Source organism: Vulpes vulpes, chromosome 1 (assembly GCF_048418805.1).
Source record: "Vulpes vulpes isolate BD-2025 chromosome 1, VulVul3, whole genome shotgun sequence".
NCBI lineage: Eukaryota > Metazoa > Chordata > Mammalia > Carnivora > Canidae > Vulpes > Vulpes vulpes.
The window spans coordinates 50,379,334-50,400,448 of NC_132780.1; the positions used below are offsets into that span (position 1 = coordinate 50,379,334).

Here is a 21,115-nt window from a genome sequence, read left to right on the forward strand (position 1 = left end):
CAACTTCCCGGCTGTAGCAAGAGCCAGGCCGAAAGGAATCTGGCTTGCACAAAACCCCTTCATATGAACTCACAATGATCCCGGCCGTCCAGGGGTTCAGGAGGAAGACGGCGCATACGAGGAACGTGCAGGCCAGCACCACGCTGACAGACAACAGAAGCCAGTGGCGGAGGCCAATGTACTGCTCCCAGAAGAGGAAGGGGTAGCCGTTGGGGTAGCTGGACAGCCCCAGGCTGGTGTAGTTGTTGCAGATGCTTCGGACCTTTTCAATAGCTTCCACGAAGTCAGATGTGTCCCGCAAGCCATTGAGGTAGAAAGGGAACTGAGCGTATTCGATGGGCTCTGCTGCTGGGACTGGACAGGGGGACAGAGGGAAGAGGCCATGGCTGAAGGCTCAGGGCCATGGGACCCAGGGAGGGAGGAGCCACTGCCCAGCCCAGACCCACACCCCGCGGGCTCCACGATGGCAGCCAACAGGGAAGGGACCCTGTCACCAAGTTCCCTGCCCACACTCCTTTCAATGTGAAGGACAAACAGTATGCAGGGCAGTCTTTGGTCTTTACAATCTTAATCTTTGGTTTAAAAAAGCTTTAAGCAATAACCAACAGGTTTTTTTGTTTTGTTTTGTTTTTTATTTTATTTTATTATTATTATTTTTTTTTGGTGGTGGAGGGGAGGAGCCTAAGGCCTGTGTATTCATTTAACCTTTGATTTTAATCTTCTAGGGGCAGTCACTTTTGTAATGGGTCTAAACAACTTAAGAATTCAATGGCAGGAGCATTTTTTGTTCAACTGACACAAGGGAAAATACGAAGTTCAAACTGTTTTACTCACTCACTTATGAGAACAAAATAACTCGAAAGTCATGCTTTCCTGAGAAAAACGCTTAACTTTCTTATCCTTTTAGTGATCTAACACACTTAAACCTTCCATGCTTCTTTTTTAATGCAATGCTAAGTCTTCAGCAGCAGGGGAAGAAATCCTTACACAACAAGCATTTAGTTACTGCCGTTGTGTGTTCCAGACCCTTTGGGGTCATTCAGTTGACTTGCTAAACATGATTTGCCCTATTATAATCTCAACTATAAATTTTCATTAAGACAAGCCTTGGCTGCTTGCCACCAGGCTCTGGGGTTTAGATACAGAGAAGCACAACCTGCTTCCTCTCCAGCCATGTTTGCAAAGGGACCCGTCCTCTTTGTCACGTCCTCCCTCTCCCTCCGCCTATCCAAGGTGGAAGCTACTCACATCTCTAACACAAATGCAAATTAAATCCATACAGGACCACCTTTCAAAGTCAAGGCTGAGAGGGGAAAGAAGAGGACACTGCGTATACACACTATCCTGCTCCGATTTAAACAGCTTTGACAGAGTACAGGTGCTTGGTGGCTTATAGGAATGACCCAACTTGCCAAAAATTCCTTCAACACCAGAGTTGACAAAGTGAAGATAAACATATAATCCCCAGCGATAAAACTCTGCAATAGTAAAATAACACTCAACCCGGAGGCGTCTCCAGCTTTCACATGGAACAGCTGGCATGAAAGAGAGCTGCCCGGTGGATGTCCAAGGGTGAAAGCTACAAACGGAGATTAGGGACTCTTATTTCCCAGCGTGATAGAGCATGGGTTGTATTCCATTGCACACCCTCATCTGTCTCCCAGAGTTTTAAACTCAAAGAAATAGATTGTTCTGTTTACACTTTTGAACCCTGGATAGCGTCAGCAGACGAGGACTGTGGCCGAGCTTGGGAGAATGGAGTGAGGCTCCCACCCTGGTGGAGGGCTACTTACTTCTGAGCCTGGTTTCGGGCATGTAGTCAGCTTTGTCATGCACCCACTCAGGACGGTGAGGCCGGATGTTGGCCTGGGAGGCAGCATAAGCCACAGGGTCATTGCTCACCCAGGCAGTCAGGTAGATGTAGAATGCACTGGGGTTGATGATGCCATGTGCATCCACCAGGCGCTGCTTGGTCAACTGCAAGATGCAAAGAGGGGTCCTTCAGAATGGGGTTGGGGAAGGAGAGCCCTGCACCAGCATTTGCAACAAAGATGAGAATGCCCCCTCTTTGAACATATAAGAAAATCCCGTCAGAACACCTTTGGTTTCTTTCCAAATGCACTTATCAGAGGATGCAATAATCAGTGTGTTTCTAACACACACACAGTTCTGCAGATGGTCCAGGAATTGACTGAACGAACCAATTAAATCTGAATGCTAAAAGACTGTCTGCAGCCAAGGCAGAGAATGAACAATCTGGAGAAACATATTTATAGGAGGGGAAGGAGGAAAAAACCTGGCAAGAACCCCCATACACGTCTGTATGCAGTTAACCTCTGCTGTTAACACTGAAGGAAATGCCACCCAGTAAATGGAGGAGAGCTATAAAAATAAAACAACATCTGTATAAATTTTGCTAACACTAGCCTCCTATGACCTGTGTATTCACAAAATGCCCATCGCCAGGAAGTGGAAGGGGCTGATGCACAGCCACGGTCTTTCTGGGTACCCCTATTTCTGAGAGAGGTGGTCCCGCTTGGCAAGCCCCATCGTAGGCCATGGGATACTACACTCCCTCTATCTACTACACACATACTGATACAAACAAATACATTTTTCCTGTTTACTTTAGATTCAGGCCTGACTCCAATGCGTTTGGCCTTCTTAACAAAATGAAAAACACCAGTGACAGCAGTTAATAGAGAAAGAGTGAAGGAAGAAACAGTCGAGTGACAAAACGAAATTTCAGGGGTCTGGATTCAATTAATCCCCAGGATATGTAACAACTGCATGTCTTCAAGCCGTCTCTGGAATTACATAGCACGGCTCATGGCCTCCGTGCACGCAGCATGCTTTTCTCCCTCCCAGGCAGAGGAAGTGATATCTGGGGGCCTGGTCCAATCACATTTGCTCCACAGTTGTCCCTGGTCCCTAAGGTCTGGCGCAGCCCCCGGGCATCCCCCTGCTATCTCTCCCACAGGCTCTTCTGCCCACATCCTTGTCAAACCTGACAGTGTGCCGCATGCGGCCATAAAGCACCAAGTTCACACTCCATAATAACTCTGAACAATGTACTTTGTAAATCTGTCACCTTTAATGCCAGCAAAAAAGGGGAGACAATAAACAGAGCTGCTGGGAAGATCATTAGCATGACGGTTTTCTGCCTGAGGGGGAAGCAAACAAGCTACAAGGAGCAGAGGGAATGGGATCTGGGAGAGCCGGCAGTAGTGCTGGACTCATTTGAAATCTGAAGGGTCCCAACACACTCCCAACTTGCCTGAAGAATCAAAAGGGAATATGCTGGAATCCGAGCATCACAGAGAAGATGCAAATGCAGTTGGAGAATATGATTACCAACTAGAAACCGCTCTTATTACCCGGGGAAGTGAGCAGAACGGCGAGCGCTCTCAGGTTTCGGGGACTGGCAATTCTGTCTGCTTCACTCATGACAGAGCCATCTGTCTGTCCCCCTTCTCCACCTGCTGGGCCAGGGTGACCCCGAGGAAACGAATGCAATCAATCCTCCCATCCTTCTAGTAACCTCTCTGACTTCTTAACTCATCCATCCACCTCAAATTCTGCTCATTCAAATGACTGCTACCATCCTTTTAAGTGTGAATATAACCCAGATCAACATGGTAACAAGCACTAGAATTCAAAAGAGAATGGCAAAATACAGCATGTCTCGTATCTGAAAGAGCCTGCACTGCCTAGAGAGTTCCTGGTGGGAACAACGGCTGTGGAGACAGGCAGTAACACACGTCCCCACTTGACAGACGGGCAGACTGAGGCACAGGCTTGCCTGCAGTCACACAACCAGCAGACAGAATGAAGTGAAGTAGAGCCAACTCAACATTCTATCAGCCCGATGCCTCGGGTCTCCAGAGGGCGCAGGCTGGGATGGCAGCTGCCCCAAGATCTGCTCAGCGATGCCCTCCGCAACGCCCAGGGTGTAGGGCAGCCACAGTACCTGACTGATGTCGATGGGTTTATCGCGGCTGCCGGTCTGCACCAGGAGTTTGTAGGCAAGGACCCCATCATCTGATCCATTTTTGTAATTGTTTGGCATGATTTTCCCAGTTTCCCAGTCACTGTCAAATGCGTCCTGAAGTCCTAGAAAAGGCAAATGTATATGACATATTATGATTCTTAACCGGAATGATCTAGGCCCTGATGTGGTGGGCTGAGGACACCCAGCAGAAGGGAGTACTTGACATCAACCTCAAACACTCTGTATTATACTTGTTTTCTATTTCAGATTCAAGTGACACTATTCAATTTTTCATGAATGAGTGTCAGGTTGCTGATAATCACTGCTTCAAAGGCGGAAGAGGGGAATTCTTGTTTCTAGGAAGCAAATTTACACGTTTTACTTTTACATAAAAGAGAAACCCTTTCTTCTCCCTCAATGACTATTCTGAGGAGAGGAAGACAGTGCTCCTGGGAGAGCTGGCTGACCGGGTGAGGGGACACATAGGCTCATTAGCCATCTCAGGCCACTGTTGGGTGCTAGAGCCTGGAATTCTTCAATCCAACCAGAAATCCCACTCAGAGTGCAGAGAAGGCTTTCAAACTCCCAACTTCAAACAGTAACTCAGCTGCTTCTCCAGCCCAGGGTGAGCGAACACGATTCTGTCAATTTGTTCCATCTGTTCGACTTGTGGAGCTAATACAAGCTGTGGGATCGGCTGCCAGGTTGTGTAAAGATCACAGCCAACACCTATTCACTCTCGACTGTTCCTCTTTGCCACCCTTCCTCACAAGGCAGGGCGGGGGCGGAGGGACCTCGTGAGCGTCCGTGTGTGCAGGGAAATGCCTCACGGGGTAAATTTGGATCAGATTGAAACAGGAAGCCACAGGCCAATACAAGGGGGCTCTGTGAGAACAGATGACAAACCGCAAGCACAGGGAGGGGAAGGAAAGGGCTCTCTGGGTGTGGGGGATGGGCGAGCCCACCAGCCCACCACACACAGCTGTGCTTGGCCTCTGTAATCAAAACCATCATTACAGACCTGATGGTTTGGCTACAGCTGTAAAGAGATAAGCGTGCTGGAAGAGAAAACAGGGCCCTGGTGACCCGGTCTTAGGGGCTGAGTGATCCCGCATACACACACTCTCCCCCGACACCCCTGCCTCTTTTCCACTGTCCTGGTCCCCTCCAAATCCCCTCCCAAGTAGAACTCCAGGCCCCCAGGAGCTCAGGAAACCACATCTATTGAACAAGCTGTGTATGCAGGCGTTAGACATGGCCAGTAAGAAGGGAAGAGAGTTCATTTCATCTCATGACAGGCCTTGAGTGAATTCAAAGACACACCCCCCCACCGTGCCCCAGTACTGGTCTCCTCAGTGCTCAAAATAATGAAGCTCTTGGGGTTTGACGTAGGGGCAGAGGGGGAGCACAGGACCCTGTCTCTGTCTCTCTCTTCTCAAGCCTTCCTGCCGACATCGCTGTGGGCATTGTTTTTACACGAACAATGTGGGGATGAGGCCCTAGGCTGGGTGGTGAAAGAAGGCTATGTTTAGGGGCGAGTGTGAAGGAGCGGTGGGAGCGGTGGGTGGGAGGGACCACCAGGACGGCCAGGCTCCTAACTCTCACACAGACTGTTTTTCATAGTGAGGCATGCACACAACAAGCCGTACTGAACAGATGTTATTTTATTACCAAAAGCCTTTTTTGTTTTTGAAAAAAAAAATAAACAGGGGAGGGAAAACAAACCCTCCTCCCCACCCCCTACCACTCCAAAAGAGACCAGGTCTGTTTTCCTCACCTTAATAGAATTTTCATCACTTCATGGCCTGTATGGTACTTTAACCCTTTCCCTCTTGACCCGTCAATCCTAAGGAGCCACTGGTGCTCAGGGAGCACTGGGCTGTCTCAGCATTTCACAATGATCACCAGTCATGTACTTCTTAGAACCACCTCATGAGATAGCCCTGCTAGCACCATGGTTCCCACTTTACAGATGAGAAAACCGAGGCGTGGAAAGCAACTTAACCAAAGCCACTCAGGAGACCAGGGCTGGATGGAGCTAAGCTTTGGATCCAGGCAGCTGGGTTCCAGGTTCAGCTGGAAACATGGCTGCTCCAAATAGCCCTGGACACACAGAGGAGCTCAGGAAGTTATTTGCTGAAGGCACAAATAAGATCAGCAGAGGTACCAGGGGCACCCCTGACATCTAGTGGCAAATAGAGTGTTCCAAAAATGTGAGTGTGGTTTTAAGATTTTTATGCACTAAGAGTCTGGGGACACCCTGAGTGAACCAAAGAAAGAAAGATTGGATTTGAGGGGGTCCACCCTGAAGGCAACTCTGTTCACCCCCTCATCCATGCTGCTAGCCTTCCTGTGCCACTCACTGCACTTGGAATACAAACATGAACAAGATATAGTTGAACTCGTGAAAAAGTTAAGTTTTTATTCTTAGATTATTTTATTTTCTAATTACCAAAAAGCTCAAATAGCAAAGAATTGGCCTGAGAGTATGTGTACAACATAGGATTTCTATGCACAAAATGAGGGATGCAGATTTGCTTCCACTGCCCCTTGGCCAGCGTTTTATACTCTAACACATGTACACTGTAGACAAGATCGGTGACATTTTACTTATTTGACAGCAAAACGTGAAAGTGTTAACTAAAACTTCTCTCATTTTAAATTTTATACTAAATGCTATTTTCTAGGGAAATATCAATTGTCAGTTTCTCTTTGATAATGAGCCCCTAAAGAGAACATTAATTTAAATTTTATCTGCATAACGCAGAGCGGAATACAAACGAACACCATTTGTACATGATGCACAGTGTGGTTGTTACCTGCAACTTCGCCTTACTTGCATGTGTGTTTAAAGATGACACATGATATTGCCATTATGTATTTTTATGAGTTAGCACCCCCCCCCGCCCCCGCAAACTAGTGGAATGTTGATAAAGACCAATAGCACAACACGGTTTTTAGTGACAATTCCACTGAAAACCAATGAGGGTCCCAACACTTAATGACCAAACAAAATGTTCTGAACAATTCAAGGACAGCTGACTCCTTGCAGAAGTGTTCAAAGACCCCATTAGCCACTTGACAGGCCTGAAAACTGTGTAGGCAGCCTGGCGGTCCCATTATCTGGCCATTCTGTGTCCAGTGCTCTCTGCTGGACCTCCTGAGAGTCAAACGCAGAGTTCTAGAGCTGGCTGGGACCTCGACTTGGGAGCATGAATGGGTCTCACTTGGTCGAGGTGGGTGCTGTTCACTTAGCAATCAAAACAACATGATTCAATTGCACCTTCAAAAAAGTGTGATTCTCAAGTCCAACTGCTTTAGGTCTTTAAAGGAATGAAAGCATAGGGATAATTTACAATGCGCTATAAAAAGGTTAGCCCTCGCCACTGCCTGGAGACAATACCCTCTGCCCTCTTCCCAAGATCCGCCTAACATGCTATATTGAGCGTCCAAAGGAATGGCCTAAGACTGAAATCAATTCTACAATAACCCTCCTTTGCTCAGATACAGGCAGCACTGGCGATCTCTTTGTCATTTGTGGCAAGCTATTTGCATATCTTTGGCCAATGGGGAAAAAATGAAAAGCAGGGAATCTCTCAACTGTCTGGTCCTGTTTTGACTCATTATCTGGAAAACACAGCCTCCCAAACTACTGTAAAAAATAAGACTTAGAACTAATTCATGTTAATCTCATGAGGATGTTAAAAAAAATAATATTAATGTCATGTAGTTAGTTCTCTTTCCCTTCCTCAAAAAAAGAGGTCAAATCTGGTGTACATGTATGAACAAAATTCTAGGAACAGAAGTCAAGGCCAGAAACTGAACTGAAGGATTTTCAGTCAAACTCATGCAGTTTACCATTTTATGCAAACTCACAGGGAAATTGGCTGCTTAATCTTTACATACAAGTGTATTGACTTAAGACCAAAAAAGGCACTCAAATCTGTGTTTAAACAAGCCTAATTAAGTGGGAAATTAAGACAATCATTTGGATAACTTAAGCCAAAAAAATGTTGGGGGCCATAATTATTTGGGTATTTCAGTAAAAGCATTTTTGCCTGAATTGTGTGGATAATTATCTTGATTCCCCACTTCACTTTGCATGTGTCAACATGGAATAAATGAACAGATGTTCTTGGAATCACTGAATACATTCATATCAGTCAGCAGTTAGAAGCAAATTTAAGCCATTTTTTTTTTCTCCAATTGACTACTATTTCTCAGACATGTTTCTAAGGACAAGATAACATGCTAAGAAAGGCATCTTAAAAGCAGAATTTGGTTATTTATGAAATACTGTGAGATGTGATTAAGCACTGATAACTTTATTTCATATGCTGAACCAAGAGATGGTCAAAATATGGAATTGTACATTATATTTACCAATGATGCAAAAATCTACTGGTGCAGTATGCCAAAGTTTGTCAATAAGTCAGTCTAGAAATTTCCATTGACACTTTTGATCATCAAACTAAACACCATCCAAAAAAAGAGCCCTAGAAGCAACTAGGTCCCTATTTTATAACATATGTTTCCATTTCCTAATGTGCATCCATAAATTCTTACAGAAGTTCCAATGAGTCCTCCACTGGAATTGTTTGCATCATTTTATAGGTAAAAGCCAGATTTGGGAGGCTGCCCCCAAAACAGTCTATATAAGAATTTTAAGCAACACTCAGAAGTCAATGAAACATGTCAGTGTTATGTTATAATCTAATACTTTAATAAAGTGAACAAAGGGAACTTGTGGAAGCTGAATGTACCAAAGACCAAATGGGGAATGTTTACAAAGGGCGAACGCCCCCTCGCAGTATCTCACCTTGTAACCAGTCTCGGAAGTAATGCAGCCACATTTTGGGAAGCTGTTTATTTTCTTCCAACATGACATACTTCACATTGCTGAAACTCTTGTGAAGGTCGTAAAGTAAGTGCTGGATATTTGGGTAGTCTGCTTTCTGGGTGACTATATACATGTTGTAGAAAGAGAAGTATTTGAACTGTGCAGCAATAAAATCATATTCTCTGGTTTCCCGGGGCACAATGTCTGTAAGGTCCAGCCCATCGCGCACTCGGGTGGTCCCATAAAGGCTGACCCCCAGCAAGCCCAGGAAAAGGAAGATGACCACGACCTGTAACACAGTAAGAGGCACAAGATTAGAGCCAGAGGACAGGACCAACTCTCCCCTGTCAGAGGCAAGCTGTCTGGTCCAGACCTCACTTTTACCCCCACAACGGCCCTGATGAAGCACGTAGGGGTCATCCTCCCAGAGGGAAAAACAGGTAATCATAATAATCTTATTTTAAAACAAGCTCATGAAGAATAAAATGTTTAAAATTTAAGGAGTTGATCTAAATTCACAGAAACATTTGCTATGGTAGAGATTCACTCCCATAGAAGATGAGCTCATTAAAATGGCCCCACATACTAAATGGACTGACTTTTTAGAGGGCCTGAAATAAGTCACACCCAAAGAAGCAACCTGATGAATTCCAAAAGAGACAGTTTTGTTATTTCTTGAAGACAGGAAGAGTCTTCTGTTTTGGTAGATTACCTTGGCTTTTGGTTTCAAGAGGAAAGGAGCATAGTGTTTCTCAGCAAAAGATGAAAGTGTCCACTTGGTGCAGGGGGGCTCAAGGCAGTGGAGGCTGGAGTCAGAGAACTGGGAGAGCAGGTCCCTTGTGGAGCTGGTGCTCTCAGGGCTCTGGCAGCTGAGGGTATCCTGGGTCATGGTGACGGGCTGCACGGAGATCTCAGAGCGTGGCTCGGCGGTGGTATAGTACACGTGCGTGTGGGGGTCATACTCTGTGCGGAGCTGTACTGTGGACTGCATGGTGATCTGGGTTTCGTGGGTGAAGCTGTGGCTGCTGTAGGGGGGCGGGGGACTGTAGCGAGTGTTATCATGAGTCTCCGTGTAGGCCTGAGGTTCAACTTGAATCACTCTGCTGACGCAGGGGCTGAGAGGGGAAAATATGTCGCAATGGTATATTGAAACAGAGAAACGTGCTTTCATTTTTGCCAATGACTGACATTCATTTTACATAGCTCTCATTTAGAAGAAAATATACTATTGAACTTCACAAACATCACCTTATTTAACCATCTGGACACAGATAGTATTAAGTCAAAGGATAGTTGATCATGAATTTGGCTGGCAAAATCAAGTTACATGCTGATGAACCCCTTCAAAGCACAATTCCTAAAAACACACGATTTCCCCCCAAAAAAACCCATGACACCCAAAGGGCTATATTTTTCTGGATGGTTGGTTTTCAAACCTTTGTTTGCCTGAATCCATACAGATATGACACACTCTCAATCATCAGCAAAATTAATCCACAACAGAAATATGAGCACATGCATCACAACCCCAGAGCTGTGAGCCTCTAATCAGGGAGCGGAGCTTCAATGATTCGATATTCCCAACAAGGCATCCTCTGTCCACTATCTCTTATGCCTCCATCACACTGGTACAAGCCCTGTTAACTACGTTTTCTTCCAAGTCCACAGACTAAAGAGTTCTCTTAACCCTACCACTCTGTACCCAACATATAAAGGCCGCAGCAGCTCATGAAATTGTACCTTGTAAAACAGCAGAAAATATCCAATCTTCTGTCCTCACGTCGATACAAATCCATGCTGAGAATTGCAGGAAAAATGAGCAGAACCATAGCAAAATTGAATACCACTACTACAGCCGCCTAGAAGCAGGAAAAAAAAGCAGAGGTCACCAATATGTCTCCTCCCAGTCAGAGGACTGCTCTGAAAATAAAGATGTTTTAAACACCATATTTCTTTTAATTCCCTTCTCAAGTATTTAAACTTGAAATAGATGTTGGAGTTTCTCATCATTTTTGCTTCTCTGCCACCATTAAGGGACCAGTTGACTAAAACAGACCCCATCATTCTCTGATCCTTTCCATCTCTTATAATTTCACAAACCTATGATGAACAAACACAGGAACGAAATGAACGTCTTGTGAGCAACTTAACCAAACCAAATCTACAAAGGCAGAATACAGAATATACTTGAGACGTTTTAATTGAAAACAAACATTCCCCTTTCAGAACATTTCTAAGAGTTTCATGCAACTCTGATTTTATGCTCAGAATATTTATACATAAAGTGGATTGGGTATATCAAAATGTCACCTTTAAAACATGAAATAAAATTTCAAACACGTCCCCTGAGGTCTTTAATAGGCACATTCCAAATAGTCTCCAGAGTAGCCTGTGGGGTGTGCAAGCACAGTAACAGAAAAGGTCAAGGAGAATAAGGCAGAAAGAAATTCCTGTGTGTGATTATAGTATGCAGAATAAATAAGTACGGATTCAAAAGTCACTCTATAACCTAGAATAAACACGGGGCTAGATTCTGTAGTGCTTTGGCAAATCTCCTGCCGACCTAGTAAAAATTACACAATTAGGCTGTTAATGGGGGAAAGTCAACAGAGGACAGTTGAAAGGCTCTCCAATTCAGACAGCAATGGAAGGAAGCAGCACAAAAAAAAAAAAAAAAAAATGCAACTGGAATGCTAAGTAACCAAGAAATCATCAGAAAATTTTTTGAAAATTAAAAACTCTCAGGAAGTTTTCCAAAGAACTACCTAGTTCTAAAATGTCCTCCAATTGGGTAAATGTCTCCAGGTAAGAAGAGAAAACCTGCTTATAAAGGATATCTGACAATCAGAGGAGAACTTTGCAAAGAGGTTTTGATAGTAATTGTGAATTTATGCTTATAGTGAAAGAGCAAGCCTGAGGTCTGGTAAGGTACCTTTCAATAATTAATTCAAGGTCAAGCCTACAAAGCCAAAAAAGAATCTAGAGTTTCTTAAAAATCACCTAACCCCTTTCTTCTTAGTCTGCTTGGAAATTCCTCATCAACTCGAAATATATGGAACCCGTGAACTTAACTACTCTCATGCATGGAAGGTCCTTTAAAGACCTGCCTGATTGGCCTATTTTAATAAGAAAATCACTATATTGACTAGAGGATTCATCTAAGAGACAAATACTAAGAGACAAAGACAAAAAGGGAGGACACTGAGCTGGGTATGGGAGACAGAGAGAGACGACAAAATCCTTTTCTCAAGGACTGACACATTCAGCCTATAAACAAAGTTACGGTTCAGGCTAACAGATATAGTAATAAAAGGTTGCAGAGGGTTCCAGGGCAGCTCAGAGGGGGTTAGAGTACCCAGGTGGAGGTTGGGGGGAGGGCAGAGGGTGATCAAGGTAGGTTCTCAGGGAGAAAAGAACAGGACTCTGGTGGGGCCAGGGAGGAAGGATGTGCCACATGGAGGAACTCGACAAGCTGTGTCTGAGAGGGAGACCTAGAATTCTGTTGGGGGAAGAGAAAGGAGAAAGGGGGTCTCTAGGTAGTTATGAATACAGGACTCATTCGATCCCACAGCAACCAATGATAGTCATCATTACTGCTCTTGACACTAACAGAGACTCCGTAGTGCAGAGGATGGTCACCTGGCAGGGGTTACTAAGTAAACCGAATTTAAACATGAGCTTGATATCAAAGCCCTCAGCCTGAGACCTGCGGGTTCTTGTCTCCTGGTCACCTCCTGAGGGGACGAACATGGCTGGGTTTGGGCTCCTGACCAATCTGACCACAGGGGTGCTGGGAAGGATGGGTTTGAGACTCAAGGAGATTTTTCAGGAAAATTCAGTCCTGGAGATGGAATCCTTTCATTTTCTATTATGAGCATGTTTAGAATTCAGGGGTAGAATGCAGACAGAACACTGCCAAGCATCTTACTCTGGACAAAAGTTCCTGAGGACGAGGAACGTAAGTGGCCCAGGTGCTCTGGCATGAACAGCACTGGTGCTTCCACAGTGGCTGGGGAACGCACCTGAGATCAGGTTTATCCACCAGAGGAATCCATGGAGGACATGAAGAACCCCCAAAACCCTGAAGTGCAGCATCCCATCCATGCTTACCATCAAATGGTGTATTACATGCAAAGGGAGAACAAATTCTGACAGGAAAATGGCCCAACCTCCACGTCCCACTCAAGTGCACCAAAAGAGTAAAAACCAACAAGAAGCGAGGACTTCTCAGCAAGGGACAAGCATCACTAGAGCAAAAGGGGGTTTAAGACATTCTACAAAAATCTGAAAAGATGATGGGGATGATTTGCACTGTCAATCAATTCCAATTACTGTGCTTAAAGGAGAAGTCCCCATGCCCTGTGCTCTACCTCACCCCTGGGGGAGCATCCCTGGTGGCCCTGCTGAGACACTTGCAGAGCTCAAGAGACAAAGTGACCCTGCGTAGCAGAGCCCTCATCTAAATCCCCTTACTGTTTGGAACAATAAGGTGTTCTGTTCTGGGGGTTTTCATTGAAGAACAAATAGCATTCAGTTACCAGCAAAGCCCCAGCTCAGGGCATTGGCTCCCAAAGAATTAGACGGTGCCACTGCTTTCAGATTGATAGAGGTGGCATTTGGATGGAGATTGACAAGGAAGGCTAAGACACTTTCTTTGGGGGAAAAAATTTCTATTTATTTTGGTAATGTTAGACGATGGAAAAGTTCCACAAAGAAAAATCCTAAGTTATTATGGATTTATCACTGGACAGAACCACTGTGGGTCTCTCTCTTTCAAAGTTTAATCTATAGTATACTGCAAACACTAAATGAATGAATACCCAGAGGGACAGCTTAACACAGTTCACTAAAAGAAAGAGAGCTACATCATGGTCAACTCTGAATATCAATATATTTAAAAGGAAAGCAGCATAAATTTCTGATGGTTACTGCAAAAATCGTGGCATGTTCTGTTTTTGCTTTACGTTTTCTTTTATTTCCTTTCCTTTTCCTTGGTTTGTTATATTGTTTTTTGACAGAGAATGAGCCAATGTTACGGGAAGCCAGTCTTTAATAAATGAGGACCCCTGGAAGTCCTCAATTTTCTAACATGATACACTAGTGGCCTGGAATAAAAACGCAAAATTCACAGTACCCATTTCGACTAGGTAAGGTACTTACCTTGGGAGAACTTTAGCGTTACTGGATTTTCTAAAAGGCGTAAGAAAACTCATGTAGCTTTTCAGACCACCACACCATAGGATATCATTAAAGGAGATTATGCCTTCATGAATCATCAGTGTGTACTGAGAGAGGAGAGGAGAAAATGAGAGAGACACACAAGAAGAAATGAAGGAGTGTGTGGCAAAGCAGAGATAAAGAGCAGCAAGGAAAAGGCAGGCAGGAAAGGAGAGGTGGGAGAGCATCCAACTGCTAACAGGGTGGGACACTTTCTCAATACCAGAGCCTACTATGTGTCAGACCTGGAGACCGCAGGTGGGTGTGCAGATGCCCGTGCACAAAGGCATTCTAGAACTGTAACTGCACCGAATACTTTCACAGGCACCTTTCACATCACTGATCAGTGAAGCAGTTAAATATATATTTTCATTTTCTTGAGCTTCAGTCATTCAGATTTAACTTTATTAATTCACTTTTCACTTACTACTTTTATTTTTAGATATTTATAATAAACTCATTTTCTTTTTTTCTTTTTTCTTTTTCTTTCTTTTTTTTTTTTTAAGTATTTTTCTTTTGGGGAGTGTCACAGTGATTGTACAAAAATCTTTTTCCATGTTCTATCTTACACTAAATATAAAGTAAGTCTAGTTTCCCAAACAGTAGTAGATCATTAATCACTCAGGTCTTCATCACCCATTGGCGAAATGAATTCAAATACGAAGACTACAAAAGTGTTGATGAAAGTATAAAGAGAAACCTGGTTTATGATATGTCAGTTTCTCTTCCTGAACTCAATCAGGAACCTTTTGGGGATTACCAAGAGTATAGCAGCAGGAAGAAGTTTGATGTAGTAACATCTTAAAAAGTGACACCAAGGGGTACATGGGTGGCTCAGTTGGATAAGCGACCCCAACTCTTGATTTTAGTTCAGGTGATGATGTCAGGGCGGGGAGATCAAGCTCCGTGCCGGGTGTGGAGCCTGCTTAAGATTCATTCATTTTCTCTTTCTCCCCTGCCCCAGTCCATCTCAAAAAAAAAAAAAAAAAAAAGAAAAAGGTAGTTTCCTTAAAAAACCTGGCCATCTTGTTATAATATAATGTAAGGAAAAAAAGGAACGAAGGGAAGCACCACTCCTCTCTTAGAAAATACTTGAAGCTTTAAAATTTGAGTTTAATTCACAGAACTTCAATAACATCTTTGACATATCGAAACCTGAAACCATTTTGGGCTTAGAAGACCACTTCCCGAAGTGGTCAGTTCACTCTCCTCCTCTGCTGTCCTGATCGATTTCAGGATTCCTTTGCATTTCAAGCAGCTGAGGAGCAGTGTCAGTGCTCTGGGCTGAGCACAGAATGGACCACAGCCAGGTCTCCAGCCTGGCAAGCTCTCCATCCTCACCATTCATATAAGCTGGCTTTTTGTGCAACAAGAACAACATCACAAAAATCTCGGTGGCCTCGAGGTGTGGAAGGGCCTGGTTTGGGAAGAAAGAGCAGAACAGTGCAGGTGGCAAACTGCTCTGGAGAAGAAAGGCAGAGGAATGTTGAGTTTTCTTGTGTAGCCTAAGAGGGGAGGAGGAGGCCAAAAGAAGAGAGAAGGGCTGGAAGACACTGGAGCAACTAAGGAAAGAGGTGGCAAGCGAGGGCCCGCCAATGAGCCCCCTGCAGGTGGAGGATGGCCAACCCGTCTGCACAGTGGAAGCTCAGCCTGTGGTTCAGACCATTGAACAACAAGGTGTGTGGGAGGCATGGGCCCACCTATAGGTGGGCTGTTTCCAGTAAATACAGTACAGCACTCGAACTGTATTCTCTCTTATGATTTTCTTAATAACATTTTGTTCTCTAGATGACTTTGTTATAAGAATACAGTTTATAACACATGTAACCTAGAAAATACGTGTTAATTGATCATGTTATCAGAAAGGCTTCCAGTCAACAGCTGCTATTAGAAATTAAGTTTTGGGGGAGTCAGAAGTTATATGAAGATCTGACTTATGGGAGGGGGGGTCAGCACGCCTAAACCCCATGTTGTTCAAGGGTCCACCATACTCAATTACCATCAATTACCAATTACTCAGTTACCATCTAGCCTGGTCTATACTGCAACCTGTTCTTGGTCAGTGAAGTCTGCTCTGTACAACTGCCTGTTGGGGCTGCTTTAGGGAAACAGAGAGAGAGGGTGGCATATTGGGCCTGAGGTGGCCAGCAGGGAAGGGGCGTGACAGTGGGGATTTAGAAGCAGGGCTGGCCAAGAGCTGGCCATACCGTGGATCAAACTAGAGGACCTCTGGCTATCTGGAACAGGGGCTTCTCAGCATCCTACATGGAGTAGCCTTAGGGTCGTTCTAGTCTAACTGTAAAGGAAAGGGCCACTCCCTAAGGCACCAGGTCTTGAGGATACCTGGACCCCAGGCATCTGGGCTATAGTACTGGGAGGAGGGGAAGAGACCTGGGATGTATTTTAGAGGGAGGATCAGGGTAATTGCTTAAAGAAGCTTCCACCCGGAAGAGCCCCGGATGCAGACATGGTACTTCACTTCCTGGCAGGAGTGCCGTCAGCATGTTAGTGGAGAATGGGACAGGATGCTAGCATCAGGGCAGTGCACACCACATGTTTCATCCCTGCAAACTCACCTGAAGGGAGAAGGCTCGCAGAGCGGGAATAGGGATCAGAGCAGCCATGAAGAAGGCTGTGACATTGCTGATGGAAGTGAGCGCCACGCTGGCTCCTGTGCGCTTCAGGCACTCCCCAGTCCTATCCTGAGAACGAGAAACCACTGTGCTGAGAACTGCATGGCGCAGGGTCCCCTCAGATCTCAGATCATGTCAACAGTTCAAATACATGACCAAGTGAGACAACAGACAGGTTATCACGCTGACATCAGGGTATAGGAAAGGGCTATCTCTCCAACCCAACACTGGCATCAAAAAATTTTTAGTACTACTATCGACATAGGTGTTGTTCCTGGCTACCACATCCGAAACACAGAGCTGCAAGATAAAGATTTAAATAAATTTTTAAGATTTAAAAGGTGTGTGTGTGTGTGTGTGTGTGTGTGTGTGTGTGTGTGTGTGTGTTGGGGGTGGGGGGGATCAGGCCAAGTGACAAAAAGAAACCCACAAAAAAAACTAGAAAATCCAATATGGGCTTTGGAATAAGTGTTCTGAGATTCTTCTAATTTCTTTTACTTATTTACAGCCAGCAACATGTCATCTCTGACTTGAGACTGAAATATTTATTGGGCCAGATTAAGGAAAATTAAAGAACACTCAAGAATGGAGGGGACTGGGGCTGTCCCCAAAGCTTTCTTCTTTTGTTTTTCTATTACCTCAAAAGGGATTCTTTTGTTCTGTCCTGTTTCACTAAATGCATGTGCCAGAAGGAAAACATCATCCACACCAACACCAAGAGCAAGAAATGGCAAAACCTGCAACGAACACAGAGGGCAGTACATTAGACACGTGAAGTCCAATTTGTGATCATTCCAGAGCCACTGAGAACATTGCCCCCAGCAGCTACCCCAAGGACAACTCATATCAGCTCATGGGAACAATCTACTTCTGAGCATTAAAATCCACCCCCCCCCAAAATAAATAAAATTCCCTGCATCTAGCCATTTAAGCTCACAAGAAATCTTGGACATTTCTATTTTTAAGCTCCACTATTTTTTTTAAAGCTAATAAGTGAGAAGGAAGCTAACTCTGCAAAAGCAGTGGTTCTCAGAGTGTGATCCCTGGAGGGTATTGCTGAGAACTGGTCATTAGGAGCTCTGGGGATGGGGCCCAGCTGTCGGAGGGGTTACAAGCCCTTCAGGCCACTCAAGTTTGAGAATCGTAGCTCTGATCAATGCACTGATAAGTGAAGCATCTCTACCATCCACAAGCCCATGCAGACCTTCCACCCACAGCCAAGTGCTCCATTTTTGAGACAGCACCTCCCCCCTTGAAGTGTGGCATCCTGGTGGTCAAGGCCAGAAGACTCTTTAGGTGACACAGACACAGAGGAGGTTGCTGGGCCACATCTGGGGAAGGGCATTTGTCAACACACAATGGATGGATGGCTCCTTTAATACCTGAGTTGTTGCAGCGTTAAAGGAAATCCCGATCAATGAGCACAGGCCCAATCCTGCAGCCACTGACAGTGCAACCAACAGGACGCCAGCCAGCCCCACGGCACCCTGGGACTTGGAGCAATCCCAGCGCAGCATGGTTAAACAGGCATAGGCAAGCTGCGAGCAGAACAATGGGGTGGGGGGAGGGGAAGGAACGAGGGGAGACACAAAACAAAAGCCAAACATTAGAATGGGTAAGGATTCTAATGTTTTCCCCCACCCATCACCCCAAATCAAAAGGTAGAACTTACTAAATCCAACCACAACAACAATGTACCTTACAGACATCACATGAAATGATACAAGTCAAAGATGGGCGAACTGCAAATGGGAGAAAATGCTTTACACGACCACTTTTGAAATCGTTATGAAGCCGAGCTCTCTGTGTCTTGGACGCACGTGTGTGTTAAGAGCAGTTAAAAAGCAAGAGCGGTCATGGAAAGATAAAAACTCAAAACCAATCCAACCATGGCCCCCGCCCCCCACCCCTGGGAGAAGTGACTTGACTGTTACCATCAGGAGGTAGCCACTAGCCACTCGGATGACGCTGACATCAGAGAAGGACTTCAGGATGTCATCCAGGGTTGTGGTGGTGAAGGAAAGCACTTTCTGAGTGGAGTTTGGAGCGACACTTTGATGAACCACCTGTGGTCACATCAGGTCCCAAATGGAATTAGTGTTTCAATGAGCTTCAATAACAGAGCTTGGGGGACATGTCCCCTCCACTCAACCCTCACTTGTTTCAAATACACTAAAGAGAATTCTACGTGCTTCAGGTTTGGGCATGGACCGAGGTGAAACGACCCTGGGCCCGGGATGATGGAAGCCACAGTGTTCAGGTAAGAACGCGGTACTGTGGGGAGCTGGAGTTACAGCGCCTTCGGGCACCCTGCACCTTGGCCTGTTCTTCTCCCCATCGCTCTGCAATATGTCTGCGGTCCCATTGGCTCTCCACTAATCCCAAACAACTCATTCTTATGGCCACTCCTCCCCCCTTCATTTGCTGGCCACTTTTAAAAGGTCACATGCAGCTCAGTAGAGGTCACTGCTTGGGCAACAAAGGCCAGCTCCTGTCACATGACCTAACCAAGGGAACTGCAGCTGTGAACAGATTCTATGCTTTGCTAATGTTTTCCAGACACCTTTTCTTGCTCACCAAGTGTTTTTTAAACACTATTATGCCTTAGCTCTGGACCTCACGACTGGTTACTCCAAATGTCTCAGGCATCCCAATTAGAATTAGCCATCACCCAGACATTAAGGTTTTTAATATTGAGGGAGGGAATAAACTTTTTTCATCCCACCAGGTTCCCAAAAAGGACAATTAGGTTTTGAAAAGATATTCTAACGGGGAAAAAAAATGTCTTAAAACATTGCAAAAATGAAGTACGTCTGGGGTTTATACCCAGATTTAAAGGGGGGCATCAGAATGCCAAAGATTTACCTCCACATATGTCCTCTGCCAAGCCTCCAGGATGGCTGCTGCCTTGTCCTCATTCCAGTTAATGTGTGAGACATACTCATACCCCTTGAAGTGTTCGTACATTTGCTTGGGAGTCATTAACTGAAACATGGTTTGCAGGGCGTGGGCACTGTGACAGGGTGGCAAACACACGACATCAGTGTTTCCAGAAAGTTTTCTTGCTGCTGAAAACCCCAGACAGGCGCCCCCAACTCGCCTTCCACATGAGCACATGTTTCCATTAAACAGGACCAGGATGGTTATTTTATTTAATAGATTGATGTACCATATTAAAGGTGTAACCTTACAAACCTTTTACAGATATACCCCAAAATTAAATTAATAAGCAATTTCCTTTCCCAGTTCCTATTCCGTGAAACAGGAAGGATAGGGGAATAGATAGCTTGAGCAGAGATGCTGGGCTCGGCACTGAACGCTCGCCTGTGCAAAAATCCCAGACGACGGCTCTCCCCAGGGAGGAATGTCAGACAGAGGGCCTGGCGCTTGACGGAGCAGAATCCGCAAGAGCACAGAGGGTAATTCTTGTTTAGCCGTCAGCTGTTGGTCAGTCTGTGACAGAGCTTAGCTCATACCACGCCACTCTACTTGCTGTGACCACTGTGACCTGCCTGCATTACACCTGCCTTGACTTCCTATATAAGAGATCTTCCAAAAACCTACAGTTACTAACTATGGTTTCGATGAAAACAACACATCTCCTCTAAAATATCCCCCGAAAGGTGGTTTTTTTTCGAGCTGGTCTGGTCCACTAATGTTTCCTAATATTCTATTACAGCAGATGGCTAGCTAGGATAACAGCTAAGTAGTAGTACAAATACACTTGCAGATGTCAGAAGGGAAGTAGTTTCCCAGGAAGGACAAAAAATAGATGGCTTGGATTTCTCTTCCATTGCAGGATTACCTGACAAGCTTCCCGGTGCTGTTCTTGACTGTGCCACCCACAATCAGTTCCTCCTGCCAGTGCATGTACTTTCTGGATAATCCATGACATCCACCATTCAAAACAAGGGCCACATCAAGAGGCTAAAATAAAAAGACAGCCACATAATTATGGGAATTAGTAGGCAGGTCACATGCCTTGTTAAAATCCAGTGCATTAAGGGCTTGTTTGTTTCAGAGAGAACATTAATAACAAGGCTAATGAGAGGCGTATGGCAAATCTTACAGCAAAATTTAGCTCTATAAACAAACGTAGCTCCACAGACAAAAAAGGTTGATGAAAATCAAATCATAAAAATGAAAATAAGAGGACTAGGGATGGGGGAAAGACCCTGAGCTTTTCTCCTGGTCCCCACGAGAAGAATCAACAACTGTACTCACTTTGGTTGCATTTTTGTTGGGGGCTGTGGCGGGGCAGTCCGGATCAGCCGGGTTGAGGCAGGGCCGGTCCATGTAACCATGACCAACTTCAGCTTTATTCAGCATTTCCTCCCAGCTGTCCACTTGATAGTTTATTTTCTTTAACTCTTCCAGGAATTCCAAAGGGTCAAAGTTTGTCCACTGCAAAGGAGGCTTACCTCTGTGAAAGAA

At 45.0% G+C, this 21,115-nt stretch overlaps 1 protein-coding gene across 8 annotated transcripts in view; it reads right to left on the reverse strand.

The window, feature by feature from the left end:
• PTCH1 (patched 1) overlaps nucleotides 1–21,115 on the reverse strand; it is a 71,032-nt gene that overhangs the window by 14,780 nt on the left and 35,137 nt on the right. For 5 of the 8 annotated variants that reach the window (XM_072763842.1, XM_025984250.2, XM_025984248.2 and 2 more), the window contains 13 exons: nucleotides 20,906–21,104; nucleotides 20,487–20,608; nucleotides 19,547–19,694; nucleotides 18,616–18,747; nucleotides 18,064–18,219; nucleotides 17,320–17,418; nucleotides 16,625–16,750; nucleotides 10,572–10,690; nucleotides 9,544–9,946; nucleotides 8,811–9,120; nucleotides 3,971–4,113; nucleotides 1,794–1,977; nucleotides 74–354 (listed from right to left, as the gene is read on the reverse strand). In XM_072763842.1, the coding sequence (XP_072619943.1) occupies nucleotides 74–354; nucleotides 1,794–1,977; nucleotides 3,971–4,113; nucleotides 8,811–9,120; nucleotides 9,544–9,946; nucleotides 10,572–10,690; nucleotides 16,625–16,750; nucleotides 17,320–17,418; nucleotides 18,064–18,219; nucleotides 18,616–18,747; nucleotides 19,547–19,694; nucleotides 20,487–20,608; nucleotides 20,906–21,104 (2,422 nt within the window). The remainder of the gene's footprint in view (nucleotides 1–73; nucleotides 355–1,793; nucleotides 1,978–3,970; nucleotides 4,114–8,810; nucleotides 9,121–9,543; nucleotides 9,947–10,571; nucleotides 10,691–16,624; nucleotides 16,751–17,319; nucleotides 17,419–18,063; nucleotides 18,220–18,615; nucleotides 18,748–19,546; nucleotides 19,695–20,486; nucleotides 20,609–20,905; nucleotides 21,105–21,115) is intronic. The other 3 variants (XM_072763854.1, XM_025984251.2, XM_072763882.1) reach the window with 1 other exon arrangement.